General features: G+C 46.5%; 1 protein-coding gene across 2 annotated transcripts in view; it reads right to left on the bottom strand.

Annotated features, from left to right (window-relative positions):
• Positions 1-22397, bottom strand: part of GRIA1 (glutamate ionotropic receptor AMPA type subunit 1) — a 323216-nt gene that overhangs the window by 33994 nt on the left and 266825 nt on the right. For both annotated transcript variants that reach the window (XM_047772335.1, XM_047772253.1), the window contains exons 12-13: positions 13240-13438; positions 5962-6209 (exon numbers count right to left, since the gene is read on the bottom strand). In XM_047772335.1, coding sequence (XP_047628291.1) covers positions 5962-6209; positions 13240-13438 — 447 coding nt within the window. The remainder of the gene's footprint in view (positions 1-5961; positions 6210-13239; positions 13439-22397) is intronic.

Here is a 22397-nt window from a genome sequence, read left to right as displayed (position 1 = left end):
CTTCCATCTGTCCCCATCTCATTAGGATCTGTGTGTAACCACATTCATATCTCCTACCCAAATGACCACAGCAGCTTTCTAAATCACCTCCCTGCCTGTGAGCCTGCTCTCTCTGGCTCACATCACAAAGTCCTTCAGCATCATCTTCGAGAATCTCTCTGCTCACGGTCCCTCCTGATCGCAAATAAAAAAGTACAGGGACGTCTGAAATCCTTCACACGGTGACTGCAACCGATGGCTCTGGCTTCTTAACGCACTCTCTATTTAAAGAGGACTCCCAACATCTGTGAAAACAAGCCCCATGTTTTTCACGACTCTGTCCCCCCCATCCAGAGCCCCCTTTCCCCACTTCTCATTTATCACAATATCTTTGGGACCTATCTCAGATGTCACCTCTGCTGTGAAACCTTTGAAAATCCTCCCACCCGAATGGTGACTCCCCTTCTCTTAGGACATTGACACCTGATGGCACTGAGTAGAATAAGGGTACTTAGGTAATACTGCTCATGGGCTGTTCTTGATTATGCATCACTTAGGGGCTGGGATGGCATCCCAGTGTGCGCTTCTTTGGTGTGGAGAAGATACATATTTGGAAAGGAATCTGTGAAGCTGCATCAAAGCACAGGGAATGGGTCTTAGACCCTCACCCACGAAGCTGCAGGGGGATGCTGCACGGTGCTCCCGTCACCTTGGCCCACACGTCCGGCAGGGACAAGACACACGACAGAACACAGACATGTTATCACAAGGACCAGAGACACTGCATGTAACCACAGTCACAGCTAAAGACCAGACTTAAACCAATGTCCTGATTAGGGTATCGCGCTTAGCAAATCTACTCAACTCCTGATAGATGTTTTGTGAAGGAGAACCATTAGTTGAGATTTTAACTCAGGCCCATTGGCTGCAGATTCCATTTTGGGGCTCGTAAAACAGAGGCCATGCTCCCTTAGTTAGGAAATTCGAACACATTGTCTCTCACTGAAGGGAGTATTCATCATAATAAAGAAAAGGGACTTCAGTTCAGACCAGCAGATACACTGAGTTGGCAACAGAAGGGCCAATAGATCACAATTAGTGAATTTACCAGTTACCTTTCCCTAGTGACCGGCATTGGCTGTGTAGGTCTTTATCCACAAACTCAGGGCTTCGGAATCATAACTCAGCCCCTCGCCCAACCCCAAGCATGCAGTGACAGCCAACAAACAGCATCTGTTTCAAAGAAACACCACCTGTCCAAATGGAAAATCAGGCATCGAACCACGTCGCTTCCTGAGTATTTGTTTCCAGAGCAGAAGAGACAAACAGGCCATTCTGTCACTGACACAGCCTCTTAACACTCTGTAGGGACACGTCTGTTTTCTGCCAAGCAGACTTGGCAAGTTTTAGAGGAACATTTGGGCCTTAGAAATCAGTTTTCTGACCTTCTGGGGCAGAGCTGAGTGATCTGCCTTGGAAGAACCTGGAGCTGTTTTCCAGGCAGGCTAGAAAGGAGCGGATGCCTTGCAGGTGTGGTGAGGTCTGGCTTTATGGAGAGTAAGCGATGGAGGCGGCTTCCAGGGAGCTCTGTTCTTACTGTGGGCACTGGCAGTAAGTCTGGAGCACATCTGTATTCCAGTCTGTGGGGGCTCACAGGTCCCACCTTTCACAGGGCGAAGAGAAGTTTGTAACGTCTGTAGTGTCAACACTCCTAAAGAGTTTGCAGCTTTGTGAATGGCCAGACAGTCTTTAAAAAGGTTTTTCTGTGATTCTAAGCAATTCGAAGACAACATGGATTTCCTTTGCCGTATCACCTTTAAGCACACATAAGCCCCTCTTCAACGGGGACCAGAGGAAACAGGTACTGTCCCTTTTCACCTCTCCCCACTTCCACCTCTGTCATGCGGAATGGTTTTCTGGGATCAGATCGGGGATCTAAGATTATTAGAGCAGGCACAGGTGTCTGGCATTTGGTTTGCCATGACTCCTGGGTGTTTGACCAGGCCTTGGGAAATCGGCATCATCTGGGGGTGTAAGCCAGAAATGTAAAGGACACCTGGATGGACGGTGTGCATGAGTATGTGGTTACTCCTGTCTACTGTAACCACTTTGCAAAGGTGTATTTCGTGGGACCTCTACACAGCTCGTTGCTAGGATGATTCCTTTTATTGCAGAGATAAGAAGTTAGAATCCTGTAGAGGGCAGAGGTGCTTTTCCAGATCAGAAACTCAAGACCCTCTTGGGAGTTTTTCTTTTTCTTTTTTGTCTTTTTAGGGCTGCACCTGCAGCATATGGATGTTCCCAGGTTAGGGGTCGAATCAGAGCTGCAGCTGCCAGCCTACACCACAGCCACAGCAATCTGGAATCTGAGCTGTGCCTGCAACCTATACCACAGCTTATGGCAATGCCAGATCCCTGACCCACTGAGCTAGCAGGGATCATACCTGCGTCCTCATGGATCCTAGTCAGGTTCGTTACCACTGAGCCACGACGGAAACTCTAGGGTCCTCTTAGGATGAGTATTACTCTTCTATTTTTGAGTCAGGGAGCTGCATGTCTCCATAAAGGTTGCCAATGGAGAAAAAGGAGCACTGGGAGCAAGTGGCCACCCCTGAGGTACTTAGGTTCTCTTGACTTGAACATCAACCGTCAGTGGTCTCTATATGGAATATGTTCCTTTTCATTTCTCTTTTCCTTTCTCTTGTTATTTCTCAAATCAGTGAATGACTTATGTCTTACGGATATATAAGTAATAGAATTAGGTATTTCTTTATTATAGGGTTGAACTTTTTTCAGTATTTATCCCAGAAAGACTCTTTGGCATGCAAAGCCATAAAGCAGTGTTACTGCTCAAAGAAATAGTACTTGGTGCATTAAAATGAGCATCCACCATCACCTTAGTCTTCTGAGTGGTGAGTGAATGCTCTGGGCTCCAAAAGGCTGCTTTTTATACCTGAGTTGATGGTTATTGTTTAACCCCTGTAAATAGATACTGGGAACTTGGCCTAATCCCAGCCTCCTGCCTTTAATGGTGCTGTCCATGTTAAAGACCAGTGCAGTATTAGAGTTAGTACAACCGGGAGCTCTGGAGTCAGACTGCCTGAGCTTGAAATCCAGCTCCTTCTTGATTAGCTGTGTCCAGCTGGTCAGGTAGCTTAATCCTGTGCCACTGTTTCCTCATCTGTAAAATGAGGATAATGGTACTTCATGTGGAAATTAAGAGGGTGATATGAGATAATGGATACATCAAAATGTGTGGCATGTGGAAGGCACACAATAGTGGCTTTTGTTATAGAGGAGAGTCATTCGAGTGCCTGATGACCTGAGATGGACAGTCCTGTTACTGAGTTCGCCATCAGGTTCCAGGCATCCATGGCTGGGATGGGGTGGTAGTGTGGACAAATCATGTCACTTTCTGGACCTGACTTTTCAGCTCTGCATCCAAGTATTCGTCAAATGATGATGCTGACCCATAAAGCCTTCAGTCAATTGTAATTGCACAGCATCATCGATGTTCCTGGATGTGTAAGGACTCATTTTCTATTTCGGACCTTTCCAGGGTGATGTTCTGTGAGCATCCAAGATAAAAGTCTCTTTCCTTGCCAAGGACTATCCTCTGGATCCCCCCTGAACTTTTCCTAAGGTGGTACAAAGAGTTTTTTAAGTTCTTCCAAACAAAAATGGATGACTAATTAATCCCCGGCCATTTGGTGTCCCCTTATTTGGTTACATTCAATTATTTCTACCCTCCTACAGCTACCTTTATTTCCTGATATTTGGGCAGTTACATAAAATTCTTCAATGTGTTTTCACTGCTCTTCAAATAAGGACATAATTCCTTTATGGAATCCATCCATAACTCATCATTCTCCGATCTTAGCTTAACCGTTCCTTCTCTTTATTACCTGTGTTTCAGGAGCACTTAGCTTCTCCTACTTTTTGAATGGTACAATGATTTCTTGCCTTCATGTCTTTGCACATGATGTTCCCTCTGCCTGGATTGCTCTCTTCTTCCTCTCCCCTCACTGCACCTAGCTAACACCTGTTAACACATCATATTTCAGTTTGGAAAAAAGCATCCTTGGAAAAGTCTTCTCAGCCACATCCCACCCATCCTCACACCAAGTTGGATCTTGTTATCTCTGGGTATGTTTGACTTCTCTTTGTTATTGTTCTGCAGTTCGAATCGAATCAGCTGCCGATTTTCATTTGCTTATCCTGCTTGGAACTCATAATTTTTGAATCTGAGTATTTACGTTTTCCATAAATTCTGGAAAATTCCCCTCAGATATTACCTCTACTCCACCATCTCCTGTCCCCGTCTGGAACTCATAGAAGATGCACATGGGATTTTTTTTTCTCTCTCACATCTCTTAACCTCTTTGCTATGTTTTCTATCTTTCTATTGTTCTATTTTATATTTTGTGCAATTTTCTCTTTGACTTTGTCTCATTTGCTGTTTCACTCTTCCATTGAGCTATTATATTAATGACTAAATTTTTCTTTTTACTTCCATAAGATCTAATTGGTACTCTTGCAAATATATCTGGTCTTTTATGAAAGTGTCTTTTTCTTTTAAAAATGTTTTCAATGACATTTATGTTTTTATTTGTACTTCTGATTCTTGCTCATGTATGTTGTCATGTAAGTTATGACTTTGTCCTGCTTTGGGAAGCCCTCGAATAAATAGTTTGTGTTTTGATTTCTGTTTTCCTTTTTGGCCTAAAGTTTCCCTAACTTGTATTTAAAAGTCTATTTGTTACATATTTCTCCAGCACATCTAGGTGTTTAATAGTGGGGAGTTTTATTCTGCCAAATTGCTTACGTGGATGTCCTCCAGGTCCTCTTTTATAGGCTATCATAATTGCCATGAACCATTAAACAGTAATCATCTGCTTAATGTCCTTCTTCCCTGTAAGAATGTCATTCCATGGGGACAGGGACTCTTATCTGTCTTACCCCGAATTGTAGCTCCTTAGTGCCTAGGATATTATAGGGATCAGTATTATTGAAATAAATGAATGAAGTGGAGGTGGAGGTGGGTGGCCCTGGAAGTCATGTCAGGATGGGTTAGGAGTATCCATCTTTTTACAACCTTTCTAAATACTTTCAGTGCTACCCTTCCCTAAAGTGATTTAATCCCTCTGTTGTTGACCTCATGTCTCACAGGTGACTTCACACTGTGCTGTTTTCAGTTGCCTTCTATATAGATTTGAATTGAAAACCACTTTGGATCTAGGAAAGGATGAGATGATTATCTTCTCTTTACAGATGAGGATACTGAAGGTTGGGGAGATGACGTGTCTCACCTTCTATGAGACAGACAGTAGGAAGTCCCAGAGTTAAAGCTAGATCTTCTGACTCCAGGTCTACAGAACTCTGCCTTAGCTGTTTGGAATGCATACCAGAGCTTGCTTATGTGAAAATAAAATCCACTTTGCTTCTTTTCTGAACTCCCCGTTTCTTGCTAACGAGTTCAGTCTCTAGGGACGAATGGGTCCTGCCATTCATTTGGTGCCATTTTGATTTTCACAGCTAGAGTCTCTGAACTCAAATGACTTGATTTTTCATTTGGACAACGTGTCTGTTTCTTTGGAGACAAACATTACCAATCACTTTTTGTCAAAGAATCCAGGTTATAGGAGAACCCTGTTCATGGCCGAGTTGGATGTGGGGGGTGTCTGATAAGTTACAGATCACACGACAGAAACAAAAGGCTTATCAGTGCGTCACACTTAGAGGGGTAAGGCGAGGCAGGTGTGGGGAAGGACACAGGGGCAGCGACAGTCAGAGCAAGCCGAGGCCCCCGGGTCAGTTTCCAACCTCAGGGCTGAAGATCTCGGGAAGGCCCACAGGTGTCCAAGAAGAGACCTCTTGACAGCTCCCACTGTGGTGCTGGAGCCATGTGGAAGACACAGCAGCTTGGTGCCTACAGTAGGGAGGGGATAGGGAGTACCGAGGAAGCAAATCTCGGCTGCTTACCTCAGAGCGGACCCCTTGGGCGTCGCAATGCCATAGCCTTTGGAATCCAAGTTACCTCCCACCTTCATGGTGTCACAGGGTTTCCGCTGCTCAATGTACTCATTCATGGTGGATTCTAGAAGGTAGGCGTATTTGCCCTTGGATTTCCGTACACGGATCATCCCCTCCTCCGTGGTCCGCACAAAAACGGATGGTTCTGCTGACTTCATGTATGTCCACATCTTCTCAAACACGGCGATTTTGGACCTCTGGCAGGGGACAGGAACAAAGGTGGAATGAAGCGTGGGCTGGGCTTGGAATGGAGCTGGGCACGCACACTAATGAGGAGCTGAGTGTGGCTTGATCACACATTCATGAACGAGATTAGCTCAGGAAGAAACAAATTATGAGTGATTGCAAAATAAGAGGCTCTAATTAGCACCAGTCAGTTCCAAAGTACAAATATCTTGCAAATACAGAATGCACGGGAGAGCTGAGAATCTTTTAATTACTGCTGAAGAGTTAAGATTCCTCTTACATATGAGGAGAGTTAAGAAATGGGGGGCCTGTCTGAATTTTTTAAAGATGTGAGGGGACGTGTGTGTGTGTGTGTGTGTGTGTGTGTGTGTGTGTGTGTGTGGTTTTTGTTTTTGTTTTTTGCTATTTAGGGCTGTACCCAAGGCATATGGAGGTTCTCAGGCCAGCCTACACCACAGCCACAGCAGTGCAGGATCCGAGCCACATAGCCATGTCTCACGGCAACGCTGGATCCTTAACCCACTGAGTGAGGCCAGATATCAAACTCGCCACCTCATGGTTCCTGCTCGGCTTCGTCTCCACTGCACCACAATGGAAACTCCCCTATATGTTGCTTAATAAGGCCATATTTATAGAGTTCTAAAGAAGTGCAAGGCTGACACTAGGTGGAATCTGATTTCATTATTCAAGGACAACACTAAAGCTTTTTGAGATCATGGGTGCCAAATTCCAGGCATCTTGTGTTGCAAGACATGCCCTCAGAATGTCAATTGTCTGATAACTTGGGACTTCGTACTGTCTTCTGCTTACATTTCAAAGCCTCTACAAGCAGCCACACTGTTTTCCTTGTTTCCTCCCTAACTCATCTTGGGTTTTCCTCCATTTGTGACTTTGCCGCATTTGTTCACTCCACTTGATAAGCCAGTTCTCTCCAGCCATGTCCTACGCATCCTCTCACAGATCAGAAGGAGTCCTATGGATTCTTAGACTACCTCGGCTCCAGGGACAATAGACCTCAAATGCTGGTGGGTACCAGAATTCTACAGAGACTGAACATATGTGGACCCCACTTGCCCCCTTGCCCTAAACCTTGAGATTCTCATTCAGCGGGTCTGAGGTAGAGCCTAGAATAAGGATTTTTCAGAAGTTCCCCAGGGAATTCATATGTATGGCCTGTGTGGCCCTCACTTTCGAAGGAAGAGGACTATCCATCCTCTGGGACACATTGTCCAGGCTCACTGGATGCCCAGATTGGGCTCGGCTAGGATTGAGAGTCATTCATTAATGGTCATAGGTCTCAAGTTTGTGGACACTGCTGAGGGTAAGGGATGACTTCCTTTTGGTGGGTCCTTCACAGCATCTAAACTTGCCTCTAGTAGATTCTTAGTCAGGGTCCACGGTCCAGGACCACAGAGCAACCCTCTCCTCCTCCTCTCTTCTAGGAGATGCTCTTCTTAAAAAGCATCTTTTCCCCAGCAAGTAGATATATTTTAGGGCTACTAGCATCTGGCTTTTGAAAATGCTTTGTAAGTGGACAAGTGTTAAACACATATAAGGGACTTTTTTTTTTTTTTTTAAAGACATTTACTGCTAGAGTCAGGCAACCTATGTGATCAAGTGGTTGATACATAGACTACAGATTTACTTAGTATAAAATTACCATCATGCATGCAATACGTCCCTTTTCTTTACACAAAATAGCAAGTTTATTTTCTTGATGTCAACAAGTGTTGGCAAAACATTGATATACAGTTAAGTTGTTGTTTGAACTGACTGATCTATAAAGGTATTTGGGCCCAGGAAAATCTGAGATCTCACAGAAAAATTAATGGATGTCATTTCTGAGAATGTCAGGGAAGCCTTTGGTAGTGTGAGTTATAAGACTTTATAGTCTGTAAAGTTTGTTTGTTTCATGGTAGGGTTTATAATCTGGATCAGACCCTGGACTTGGGGGGTGGAGCCCTGGATTCTAGTCTTCTCTCTATGGCTAACTTTCCCCATCTATTCCATAAGGAGTTTGGGCATGATAACCTTTCAGTTCTTGGCTAACTGGAAATATTTGATTCTTTACATGAAGATTCCTCATTCAAGCAACAATATCCAGGTATGAGAAAAGAAAGAAGAAAGGAGAAAAGGGAAGGAAGATTTCCAATTAGGGAAAGAAATACCCAGGACCCATTCTTGCCTCTACAACGTCTTGAATATTCTCCCACAGGAAACAGGGAAATATATCAATTCAGCTGTGACCAGATTGGCTGACGATCTTCCAGGCACAAAACCAACAAAACACGCAGCAGAGCCATTGCAAGATGCAATTTGACCTGACAGGATGGCCACAGTGGGGAATGGGGTTGCTGACAGGCAGAGCTGAAGAGCCCTCTGGGCGATGGTATGCAGAAAATTAATATGTCCATCCTCTCAGCCTCACCCTGGAGCCTCAAATGCCAGGGCTGTGCTCACAGGTGCTCAGAGTGGACTCTCCAGAAAATCTCATCTCTGGGAAGGTGCGGGCAGCGTGAGTGGCAGGGGCGACTGGAAACATGCTTGGGGTATTTGTTCTTGGATCTCTCCTATCATCTGCAGCTCCCACAGCCCTTCACACATCTTAATTAAACTGTCAATGGAGGATTAAGTGACTCTGGGTTGGGGCTGCCAAGGCTGCGATGGGGACGAGAAGCCAGATTTTTTAGAGGCAGGGGATGGAAGGATTCTCATCACACTAGTCCCTCCTTCTGCCTCATGGGGGCGGTGGGTCATTGTCTTCCCACCCACCAAAGTCCTGGTGGGATCCTTCCTGAGGTCAAAGTCACAGAGATGGAAGGGCTCATGGGATGTGTAGGTTAGCAGCGCTCTCATTTTACAGGTAAAGAAACCGAGGCCCAGGACGTGGTGACGAATGTCCAATGTCACGTAGCCTGCTAGCGGCAGAGCCATGAGGAATAAAAGCTCATGTCCTGATCACGCACCTAGCGCCTTTGCACTGCAACTGGCTGCCTCACTCATTTTAAGCTTTATGTTTTACTGGCTGTGCGACTCTGGGCAAGTAACGTAAACTTTCTGAGCTTCAGTGTTTTTCTCCTGACAATGGTAATAATAGTACAATCTGCACCCGCCCCCCCCTGCCCCCCCGCACACACACTCAGTGTTGCTGTGGAGATTGTATGACAACAGGGGTCAAGTGCATAAGCCAGCATCTGGCATGTGGTAAGGGTTCCATAAGCATGCAATTGCTGCTGATACTTACGTCCTTCCTTCCGGTTTTACCTTAGGGTAGAAAGGCCCTACTGCGCCCTACCCTTGTTTGGCTTGGTACCAGTTTCCTTTCCTACACACATGACAGATGAAGAAGGATTTCTTCCACGCTGAGCCCAGACATGACCTCAGAATACTCCTCAGCATAGAACTCCAGGCAAGCACTCCTGATCAATCAGAGTTAGCATGTGAATTACACCCCATTTGCCCAGTCTCCTGAAGTAGACCTGGTTAGGACACAGAGCTTATAGAATATGCACTGCCTTGGTTCTAGATGCCTAACGTCGTGGTCTGGACAAGAGGCAGTAATTTGTCAATTGCTGTACCTATTAATGGAGAGTTTATGTCTTAAGTCCCACTCTGGCCTCTGAATTAGCTAGAGCACACACATTCTCTGGATCTCCATTTCCCCAACTACAAAAGGGGAGGGTGAGACTGGATTTGCCTCTGGGCCCATCTAGTCACCTGCACCATCTTTAAAAAATGAGTTCCCTGGTGGCCCAGCAGTTAAGGGATCTGGCTTGGTTGCTTCTGGGGCTCGGATCACTGCTGTGGCATGGGTTTGGTCTCTGGCCCCAGAACTTTTGCATGGTGTGGGTGCGACCAAAAAGAATTTCTTTTTTTTTTTTTTTGTCTTTTTGCCATTTCTTGGACCACCCCCGCGGCATATGGAGGTTCCCAGGCTAGGGGTCGAATTGGAACTGTAGCCACTGGCCTACGCCAGAGCCACAGCAACACAAGATCCGAGCCGCAGTCTGCAACCTACACTACAGCTCACAGCAACGCCAGGTTGTTAACCCACTGAGCAAGGGCAGGGATTGAACCCACAACCTCATGGTTCCTAGTTGGATTTGTTAACCACTGTGCCACGATGGGAACGCCCAAAAAAGAATTTCTTAATGACACAATCCATTAGGACAGTGTGGTTCAGCAGCAAGGATATTTGGGTTGGAATGAGAAAATTCAGGTTTTGTACCCAACCCTGAGACTTACATCATGAATTCCCTGCACCTCAATTTCTTTTTTTTTTTTCCTTTTTTAGGGCCACACCTCTGGCATATGGAAGCTCCCAGGCTAGGGGTAGAATGGAGCCACAGCTGCTGGCCTATACCACAGCCACAGCAGTGTGGGATCTAAGCCGCATCTGTGATCTACATTACAGCTCATGGCAATCCCAGATCCCCAACCCACTGAGCGAGGCTAGGGATTGAACCTGCAGCTTCATGGATAGTAGTAGGATTTGTTTCCACTGCACTACAATGGGAACTCCCGACGTGTTAATATCTTGGGGATGAGAGCATGCATATGTAATGGGCGAGTGGATGGGGTGGTTCCCCACTGCATCAGAGGGCCCAGGACATAGGCTGGGCTTCATGGACAAATACCAGGCATTGCCGTTGCATGTTAGTTGCAGGCTAAAAATGTTAGAGAATTGTGATGAGATTAGAGGTGGTTTTTCTACTAACTAGTTGGATTAGGCTAAGCAAGTCATGTATCCCTCTAAAATGACAGACTCTGGAGTCCCCGTTGTGGCTCAGAATATAGTCTCTGTGAGGTTGTGGGTTCAATCCCTGGCCTTGCTCAGTGGGTTAAGGATCTGTCCTTGCCACAAGCTGCAGCATAGATCATAAATGCAGCTCAGATCCAGTGTTTCCTTGGCTGTGGTATAGGCTGCAGTTGCATCTCCAATTCAATCCTTGACCCAGGAATTTCATACGCAGAGGGTGGAGCCTTAAAAAGAAAAAAAGGAAAAAAAAAAAAAAAAAAGGACAGACTCTGACCAAGTGGCCTCTAAGTTACTTTATTCCTCCAGTATGTTGAAAATGGATGATTTTAGCCTTGGAGCTTGGATCAGCCATGACTTAGACTTTGGTCCCTTTTCTGCCTGTCACCTAGAATGTAGAGACCCTGATGCAGAGCCTGGGCACAGCACAGTGGGGGTCCTCTCAGAGTCCAGGGTGTGTTCCATGAAGTTGCAGTACAAACCCAGTAGGTCTGCACAGCATCTGCACCCTCTTGCCAGAGACAATGCAGAGGTTTACTCTCTGTTCTTCTCTAGCTCCTTCTTAGCTGTGTGACCTTGGGTGATTACTTTTACCTCTCTGAGCTTCCTCTCTAAAACAGGGAGAACAAATCCCTAACTCACCTCTAGTGAAAGGATTATGTGAGATAAGTCATGGAATGTGTTGCTTCTTAGCATAGGACTCAATTCATACTATGTGCTAAGGAAGTGGTAGCAATTGTTTATTATTTTTATTTGATCAAATATATGGCAGCTCCCTGTGCTACCAGTTCAGCCCCAGAGATGAACATGTCCAAAGTCCAGGAAATGACAGCTTTTCCTGTTTTGGGGCATTTGTTCAAGTTGTTCATTTTGCCTAGAACGTAATAAGCCCACCTAGGCCTGACTTGCTTTCCTGATGTCTAGAAATGTTTACTGGTCTGTCCTTTGGGGCTGTTATCCCTACTCCTCCTTCACGATGGCTCTCAGTTGCTTACACCCCCTGAAGTCCTAATGGGAAGTAGAGGCTTCATTGGTTGTTCTTTGTTTTCTCTTCCCTTCTTTCTTTTTCTTTTCTTCCCTTTTCTTTGTGTTTTTTGGTCTTTTTAGGGCTGCAACCGTGACATATGGATGTTCCCAGGCTAGGGGTCAAATTGGATCTGTAACTGCTGGCCTACACCACAGCCACAGCAACATAGGATCCGAGCCACGTCTGTGACCTGCACCACAGCTCACGGCAACAGCTGGTCCTTAACTCACTGAGCGAGGCCAGGGATAGAACCTGCGTCCTCATGGATACTCGTCAGATTTCTTTCTGCTGAGCCACAATGGGAACTCCTGTTTTCTTGTATTTTAGATGCCTCATCTATTTTTGTCTCATAATGACTCTTGGAGAGAAATAGTCTCATTTTATAGATGGGGAAAGGGCATCAAAGAGCCTAAGTGCCCCAGAACAGGTAAAGGATGGAGCCACTTTCTGGACCTAGATGGGGCTGACCTAAAGGCTTGTGCTCCTAAGCTCTCTGCTTCTCTGCCTTCGCTCATGGCCTCCAGGCACAACACATCCCCACCACCTCTACTTCACTCACGTTTTCCATCTCTCCTGGCACTACTTCCTATTCCAGTAATTATTTTCCATATAACATCTGATTTATCAAGTTTCTGAGGAGGGACGCAGGGCATTGGGTGGGGACCTTGTATCTAGCTTGTTCCTAATTAATTACTAAGAAGGCTGAAGGTCCTGGCAGGAGCAGGAAGGGAATTGTAGTCATATCCTTTCTCTTTTTCGGGCCACACCTAAGAGGTTCCAAGGCTAGGGGTTGAATCAGAGCTGCAGCTTCTGGTCTACACCACAGCCACAGAAACACAGGGTCTGAGCCGTGTCTGCAACCTACACCACAGCTCACAGCAACACCGGATCCTTAACCTATTGAGCGAGGCCAGGGATCGAACCTGTGTCCTCATGGATACTAGTTGGGTTCGTTATCTCCGAGCTACAATGGGAACTCCATCATATCGTTTGCAGCCCTCAGACAACCTAACACGGACTGGTATGCATAAGGGGTCTCATTCAACACAGAGTTTTGGAGTTTCCATGAATGTGTAGAAAGGTCGATTTCTCAGGGATTTGTAGAAAGCCAAGGAGTGTCTTGAGTTTCTCTGACTTAGACTCGGTTACGCAGTTTCCCTGGCTGCCTGTAACGTCATGCTCTCTAAGGACAAGCATACGCTAGTGACAGTAGTGCTTCCCTTTTGTGAAAGTCCCTTGGGACAAGGGATGTCCCTACCCTGAAAAACTCCTTTGTGGATCCTGCTTCCAGTGTCCCATACGCGATTTCTGTCTGCTTGGCCAGGTCCTCGGCACTCTCAATGGGAGACACCATCCTCTCCACGGTCAGGAAGGCGGCCAGGTTGGCTGTGTAGGAGGAGATGATGATCAGGGTGAAGAACCACCAGACGCCACCAACGATGCGGCCGGACAGGGACCTGCAGGCCAAGGGGAGAGGCGTCAGAAGCACAGGCATCAATGACAGAGGCTATGTGGAGGGGCTGTGGGCCGCCTGAGCCCATCAGCAGAGCTGTCCAGCCCTATCGCACCTTCTCCTCTCTCAGAAAGGTGTGAGAATTCAAACATTGGGGTCTCCTTGCGCATTTTCTTTCCCGATCATGGATAAGGACCTGTGGGGTTGCTGTCCATCGGGAGTGGCACAGCCTTGCAGGTACATCTTCATTCTCACTCTCACACATACACCTCGAGATGCATGCCAGCAAAGACACAGATATGATAGCCTTGCCTGCAACATTCCCAATATCTACTGAATGCAGTTACCCATACACCAAACGTATGCGCATGCACATACAAATGCAAGTGCCTTTACACACATGTTGCACATATGTGATCACATCCAGAAATGTTCTCGGATTGCCTATTCACTCTTGCCCTCCTGGCTGGCAGACACTGCTGAAGTGGTGGACTGGAAGGAAGGGAAATGGGGACAGATTGGAAGTGAATGACGACAACAGCACGGCACTCTATCCAGCCACCTCAGGGGATGTCCCTGGTGGGTGTAGGTGAGGTTTTCCTCCTTAGCACAGAGAAAGAATTTGGGGCTGAAATAAAAAATAAAAGACAGTTTGCTCTGGATCAAAATGGAAAATATGCCAATCATACAGGAGGTGAGAATTTTATCTTTAATCTTAGAGTCCTGTTCTCCTTGATTATGCCTGGCACAGTGAAGGGGAACATGACCAGCCAAGAGTTCCACTGTGATTATTTGGATTTGCCTAGGAGATTTCAAGCCCAGAGCTTCCCAGTCTTATTCTAATTCATATTACCAGTGATTTAAATGTGACAGGGGGTGATTTTATGTGGTGGCCAGACATGGCATCGAGTCTTACTGAATCAGATAGTGATAGAGCTATTTGCATTCCATTTCTCCTTCCATTCTGCCCAGTTTATTAAGGAAGTGTCATTCCGGAGCTACTGCACCCTTAAGGCCTTTGTAACCTCAAGCTCAGAGGTGACAATGCTTAACTAGAAGCTAATGCCTACCATCCAGAGCAATCACCAATCCAAACTGTGAGTTTCACAGATAAAGAAACACAAAAGTCCCAAGTCACACTGACCCAGGAGCAGTACCCAGGGCTGCTGGCCTGTTTGATTCTATTTTCAAGACTCTGTCGACCCTCTCTGTGTGATTGCCACATTCTTGTGTGTTCTGCTTGGTTTCAATTTCCTGGAGACTCCTTTTCCCTCCAGGCATGGTGCTCACCCCAAGAAATCCAATGAAGACTTGTTCTTTCTTGCTCTATGGAGAATACTGTTGCTAGATGCTTCCATGAAGAGGGAGATAAGAGACTTATTCAGAGGAATGAGAGCAGGATTGTGGAACAATGCCATGTCATCTGAGGAACAGCTGCAGGAAGGGGACATTTTCCCGGAAGAAATGACCTGGAGACTGACAGATTGATGTGAGGCCTGTACCATGTGACCTGATTTAGGTGCATTTGGCGGAAGTGACAGGAAACAAGCTAAATTTGAGGAAGTTGTTTTTTTTTTTTTTTTTTTGAGGGGCAGGATGGTCCAAGGCTTTCCCTGGGAGTGAGAGTGAGCTTCCCCATTTCTAAAGATGTTCAATTGATTAACTACTTATGGAGATGTGGTACTTGGTGCCTGATCTTGGTCCTCCAGGGCACTCAGTGCTGGGGACACAACAAAAAGCCAGAGAGAGGAAGGACCAAGCATCACTTGAGGCCAGAGACTGCTTCCTCTTACACTCCTCCCATCTCCGAGAGAGCTCGCAGTTTGAAATCATACATAAGTGAACTGGGATGCACGGCTTCCATTGGACAGTCAAGCAAAATGAGGTATACAGAGGCAAAAATCCTTCTCCCAGTGTCCCGGGATAAATGCACAGTTGTACTTAGGATCCTATCAGTCTGCTGATAACTAGTTCAGTGCTCTATCCATCTTAGGGGGGAGCAGATACAAGTGTCCAGGCTCGTGTGAAGATGCTGCTGCTTCTCCAATTCTGGATGATGACAATGGCATCTAAACTGGGCTTCTGGCCTCTGTTCATCTCTCCTGCCCCCACCCTCCTACTCTCTGCCTAATCAGTTCTCAAAAAGGCAGCCTGCATGGTCTTTTTGAAAACATTGATGATAGCATGCTCCTTCATTGTATAAAGCCCATCAAAGTGCTACTCTTACACTTGGAACAAAGTTCAGCTCTCCGGTGGCCCTGAGTGGTCTGGCTCCTTGCTCACACTTCAGTGCCACACCCCCAACACAGAGTCTATAACTCTGTGGTGGAATTTCTTTGATCCTTCATACTCCAAAAGCTCCCATCCTTATCACTTGCTGCTCTTTTTCCTGATCTGTGCTTCAATCCTATTTATCCTTCTGACCTTATCCTAGTCCTGGCTTTTTCAGCATTCAAGCATACAACTCTCAGAGACCCATGCACCTCTCATTGCAGTTGCTACCTGACATTGGTCTGTGTGATTATGTCATTGTCCCCCTAAACCTCTCTCACTCTGAGAGTAAAGGAACCTTCTAACTCTTTTGTGCCTTGTTGAATCTCCAGCACCCAGCGTGAAGTCAGCCTTAATAACAAGTGAATGCATGAGTGCCCCCTCTTTCATTCCCTAATGGTTCCATTCACATGAGATTCTAGAGCCTAGGAATGATTTCCAGGATGTCTGGAGTCATGGCCTCAGACTGCCTGTTCAGAATGGCTATTCCTTTTCCAATATGACTGAACTGAGAGGTCCAGCTAAGGTATCACAACTTGGGTATCATCTGGTGCAGCTCAAAGTTCTCCCAGGAAAGTTCCAGACTAATGGCTCCTTTCCTATTCTTTCATTAATATTTATCAGCTGGGTGTTGAGAGCAGCTTCCCCTGCATGGTATTCCCCTCATTCCTGTCTTTGTCCCGTTAATGAAGACAGCAAAGAAAACTTTTGCTATTTGACAGCCAGCAAGTGTCATCATGGAATAACTGGAGGGCTGAAGGGACAGGTTCTCCAAGATGGATGTGATTCCAAAACTTCATTTGTATTCAACCTATAATATGGAACTTGAGTGTGAATGAAACCCTATTGCCCTTCAGTTCAGACCTGGCACAAACCTTTACCTAAGAATTCTGTATTTTCCAAGCTCAGTCCAAGAGGCATGAATTATTAGAAGTCAGGGCTGGGGAGTTCCTGCTGTGGCACAGTGGGTCAGAATCTGACTGTAGTGGCTCTGGTTGCTGCAGAGGCAGGGTTTCAATCCCCAGCCTGGCAGTGGGTTAAAGGAGGTTGCAGCTGCACCTTGGATTCACTTCTTTATGCCATGGGTGCAGCCACAAAAAAAAAAAAAAAAAAGTCAGACCTGGGAGTAAGAGTCTTTGTTTCATCCCCATAACCTAGGCTGCCTGCCCAGCTGGATCTCAGTCTTCTCCCTCTGTTTAAAGGATGAGAATGAACCTATTTACCCATGGTGAGAAACTTGAACTTTCAGAAATAGAAAGACTCTTCATCCATTCATTTCCTTTGACAGATACAAGCTGTAGGAATTAAAATGATAGAGGGGAAAGTATTTTGAAAAGTGCTGTTGAACAGAAGACATTGTTTTTATGATGATGATTATTCCCCTAGGGAGCCGCAGGGCAAAGCAGCACTTTTCTTAGCTGAGATGCAACAGCTGTAATTTGAGCCCCTTGGAGGTCTGCCTTGTCACCTGAATATCATTAGGCTCATAACTTGGCATGGCTCTTCCTCAGACTCCCTAAGTGACTGAGAAAACCCTTAATGTCCCTCCAGAATTGGCCACCATTCAGGTGGCTTGTTGGCCACATTTTTGTGGCTTTGTCTTACTTGAACTTGATTCATAGCCCTGGGAAATGGATGGGAGAGGGACAAACATCCTCATCTTATAGATGGAAGGACCACAGGGAAAACAGCTAAAGGAACTTGCCCAGGCCGCACAGTGAGGCAGTGGCAGAGCTGGGTCTAGGAGCCGGCACTTCCAATTTCCTGTCCAGGACTCCGGCCACTGCAGAGCACGCCCTCCCTCACCACCATCTATCTGATTCATCTGCAGATGGACATGGACCTCCTTGACTTGTGGTGTCTCCATGATGCTGGATCAGTGCCAACACTCACCTCTTGTCCTGCCCATTGGAACCTTTGTGGGCCACACAAAGCAGTCTGGCCAGCAGCATCTCCACAGGATAGGAAACCTGTTTGTGGTTTTTTTTTTGTTTTTTTTTTTTTATAGTTTTGTCTTTTTAGGGCTGCACCCTCAGCCTATGGAGGTTCCCAGGCTAGGGGTCAAATCAGAGCTGTAGCTGCTGTCCTACACCACAGCCACAGCAATGCCAGATCCAAGCAGCATCTGAGATCCACACCACAGCTCACAGCAATGTGGGATCTGAGCTGGGTCTGTGACCTATACCACAGCTCGTGACATCACTGGATCCTTAACCCACTGATCGAGGCTAGGGATCGAACCTGCATCCTCATGGACACTAGTCAGGTTTGTTAACTGCTGAGCCATGATGGGAACCCCCATGTTTATTTTTTATTGCTGGATACCATCACCTCAATCTTAATTGCTTCTCATGGTGTTCATGTATTATCTCACAGTTCGGTGGGTCAGCAGTCTGGGTAAGGGTGTCTAGATTCTCTGCTCAGTGTCTCATCAGGCTGCAGTCGGGCTGTTGGCTGGAGCTGTGGTTCTCATGTGGAGCTTCCAAGCTCACAGGTTGTTGTCACAATTCATCTTCTGGTTGTGGGACAGCGGTCATTGTTTCCTTGCTGGCTGTCAGCCAGGGGCTGGTCTCAGCCCTTAGAAATAGCTGGCAGTCCTCATCAAATGCCCCCTCCACCTTCAAGTAGGTGAGCATGTGACAAATCCCTCTCTTTCTTTGAATTTTTTTTCCTTCCTTTTAGGACTGCACTTGTGGCACATGGAAGTTCCCAGCGTAGGGGTTGAATAGGAGCTGCACCTCCTGGCCTACACCACAGCCACAGCAACACCAGGTCTGAGCCACATCTATGACCTATGCCATAGTTCGTGGCAATACCAGATCCTTAATCCACTGAGCGAGGCCAGGAATGGAACCCTTATCCTCATGGATACTAGCTAGGTTCTTAACCCACTGAGTCCCCAATGGGGACTCCTTCTTTGAATTTTTCTGACTTCCACCAGCTGAAGAAAACTCTCAGCGTTTAAAGGGCTCATTGGCTTGGGTTAGGCTCATCTGGAAAAACTTAAAGTCAACTGATGTGGGACCTTAATTATAACTGTAAAATCTTGTTGCAGTGGTACCAAGGTTAGTTTGTGAATAACCAAGAGATGGGATGCTTTAGATCTGTGTATATCATGCTATTTATTCCTTCACTTTACCAGCCTTGCTTGTGTGGCAGGCACTGGTGGGCACAAGGGAGAAAAAAGTGAAGACCCTACGACAGCTTCTCCCTTCATGGGAGAAAATGGGAAAGTAGTGCAGCCTCATGATTAAAACACAAGCTTTGGGGTCAGACACCCTGATTCTCTGTAAAGTGTCTTGTCTGAAGCACAGTGTCTGGAGCATAATACTCAGTAAAGCCATCATCACCATATTATATAAATATCATAAACATTCCTTGCAATATTATCTTAGTGTGACAAATAAAGCACCGGTAAGAGAACACAGAAGGGCTCGCTCGTTACGCTGCTGGCAGAAGTCTGGGAAAGTTAGTAGAGGAGGAGAAACTTGCACTAGGTTTTGAAGAATGAGTAGGAGACTGCCAAGCAGAAAGCTGCAGGGGTGGGAGAAGGCAAGGTGGACAGAGGAGAAAAGGAGTTACCGAGCGAGAGACCCTGTCCTCTGCAAACTTCCCCACCTTGGTGCTGAGCAGCCCCCTCTGCACTGCATTGCACCACAGTCATTCTGCCCCTACAGCTCCAACCAGGCTGCTGTAAGCATGTCACTGGATGGTTATTTATGCTATTTCCTGATTAACATTGATGACAATGCGTTGAATGAAAATGGAGCCCACAGACACTGGGAGATGCAGCTGACAAAGAGGTGAAGAGATCAAAATGACAGGATTTGGTGGTTCCCTGGGGTGGGGGTGAGGGTGGGGGTGGGCAGAGGCAGTGGGAGAAGGAAATGCTCTAACGACAGCCCATGACCACCCAGTCATGACCATCCTGACCCGGCCGCGGGAGTTTGATGCTAGATGCAAGCAGTTTCTCCTGGCAAAGGATTCTTCTTTCTCTGGTTAACAAGACACCAAGTGCCTATCATTAAATGCATAACTTGATGCTGATGGAAAACAGCAAGGATTGGATTGGGCCATCTTTGGGTTCTAACAGGCATTTCCCGTCCTGGTCATGGATTGGGATTCACCCCGGCCCTTGGAATGTGCTTTTTTTTTTGTTTTTTTTTTTGTTTTTTTGTCTTTTTAGGGCTGCCCTTGTGGCATATCGAGATTCCCAGGCTAGGGGTCTAATTGGAGCTATAGCTGCCCACCTATGCCACAGCCACAGCAACGCTGGATCCAAGCCGAGTCTGTGACCTACACCACAGCTCACAGCAACAGCAGATCCTTGACCCACTGAGCAAGGCCAGGGATCGAACCCACAGCTCATTGTTCTTAGGTGGATTCCTTTCTGCTGTGCCATGAGAGGTACTCTGGAATGTGCATTTTTAATTGCACAGCTTGGGTCTGTCTTTCTAGAGGAGGAGGGGCAAACATTTTCTGTGCATCGCCAGGTAGTTATCTCAAGCTTTGAGGGCTGCATCGTCTCTATCGTAATACCATGCTGGTGTAGCCTGAAAGCAGCCGCAGATACAGGCCTGTGGCTGTGTTCCAGGCCAACTTTCACTACAAAAACAGGAGGCTGGATGTGGCCCGTGGCTTTTAGTTTAACATCTCCTGCCCTCAACCCTACTCTGAACCTCAGAGACCTTCAATCTAAGCTCATATGCAACTTTTAAAATTCACCTCTCTAGTTATTAGTCCCCCCACCCCCAGATAAAGTACTGGACTGAGTGCTTTGACAGTTACTTTTGCGCTACCTTCAGGGAGAAAGGAGAAGGCACTGGGTTAAGAGAATGGGCTCAGGGTCAGACAAGACAGAATAGAATCCTGTCTTATTCCTTACTGGCTCTATGATGTTGGTCAAGTCACTAAATCTCTTTGGGCAGTTCCTTTACAAATTGGATGGTTAGAACTCCTCTTAAAGGTTTTTTTGTTTGTTTGTTTTTTGTTTTACTTTGCTTTTTAGGGCTGCTGCTGTGACATATGGAAGTTCCCAGGCTAGGGGTCGAATTGGAGCTGCAGCTGCCAGCCTACTCCACAACCACAGCAACGTAGCATCCCTGACCCACTGAGCAAGGCCAGGGATCAAACTGCATCCTTATGGATACTAGCTGGATTTGTTTCCCCTGCACCACAATGGGAACTTCTTAAAGGTATTCTAAAGAATTAAAAGGAGGAGTTCCTGTGGTGGCGCAGTGGTTAACGAATCCGACTAGGAACCATGAGGTTGTGCGTTCGATCCCTGCCCTTGCTCAGTGGGTTAAGGATCCAGTGTTGCCGTGAGCTGTGGTGTAGGTTGCAATCGCAACTCGGATCCCGAGTTGCTGTGGTTCTGGTGTAGGCCGGTGGCTACAGCTCCGATTAGACCCCTAGTCTGGGAACCTCTATATGCCGCGGGAGCAGCCCAATAAATGGCAAAAAAAAAAAAAAAAAAGGAATTAAAACGAAAAAAATACCAATGAGGCATGAGGCACAGTGCCTGGCATGGAGAGAGAGTTTCAAGATGGACCTCTGCAGATGGCCTTTGGAAGAATGATCTGGCTGGAGGTGGGGCAGCAGAGCTGATGTCCAGGGGCCTTCAGGAAAGCAGATATATTGGGACAGGGTAGGGAGTTATTAAATAGCAGTCAGCTTCTGCTCTCATCCTCCTCCTCTCCAGGACCTCTCTTGACAAGGAGTTGGATACGGACATTCTTCTTTATATCAAAAGCATGTCCTGTCATCCCGAGAGGAAGGGGACAGAAAGGGCACTTCCTGCCTGCCTTCATTCAGAGGAGCTCAAGAGGTCACTGAGCTCAACCTCTTTTCCTCGGTCATTTGCTTCAAATGGCTATTTTTAAAAAGTAATGGAAACCGAGGCATGAAGGCAGAGGCTCAGATAGCCTGCCTCTAAATTACTGGGAGGAAAAAAAAAAGGTCCATCTTGATAATTACTCAGCTGAGCTATGTTCAGAGAGAGGCTCACTTGGTATTGGGCACCAAGGTTCCCAGACCAGGGAAATACTGGCCAAATGCAACAATTCCACTGATGAGGCCACTTCATCCAAGGCGCTGTGTCTGGCTGGCAAAGGGTCCAGCTGCAAATCATTCAGCGCTTCCCTGACAGAGCGGGAGTGATTCACATTAATTGCCCAGCTGCGGGTCACTGTGTTCTAGCAGCACGGGGGGGTGGGCTCCTATGCTGAGTCTCAGGGGTGGGGATCTGGGGGTTGGACAACAAGCTCCAAGGAAAGCCCGGTATTCTGTAAGCTAGTGTGCTGTTCTAGAACTTGCAGAGCTATGTTTCAAAGAGGGATGGTCTTACGTTCCTATTATTTTCCATTAAGGTAGGCTATAGGAGGTAGTATAGGCACAGTTTGCAAAAAGAATGAATGTAGGGAGTTCCCATTGTGGCTCAGCAGGTTATGAACCCAACGAGCATCCATGAGGATGTGGGTTTGATCCCTGGCCTTGCTCAGTGGGTTAAGGATCTGGTGTTGCTGTGAGCTGTGGTATAGGTTGCAGACATGGCTCAGATCCTGAGTTGCTGTGGCTATAGCTGTGGCTGGCAGCTGCAGCTCCAGTTCAATCCCCAGCCTGGGAATTTCCATATGCCATGGGTGTGGCCGTAAAAAAAAAAAAAGAATGTAGATCAATTCATTCATTTTTAA

This window comes from Phacochoerus africanus, chromosome 1 (assembly GCF_016906955.1).
Source record: "Phacochoerus africanus isolate WHEZ1 chromosome 1, ROS_Pafr_v1, whole genome shotgun sequence".
Lineage (NCBI taxonomy): Eukaryota > Metazoa > Chordata > Mammalia > Artiodactyla > Suidae > Phacochoerus > Phacochoerus africanus.
The sequence above is the reverse complement of the archived record's forward strand: the minus strand, read 5'-3'. Positions and strand labels throughout refer to the sequence as shown.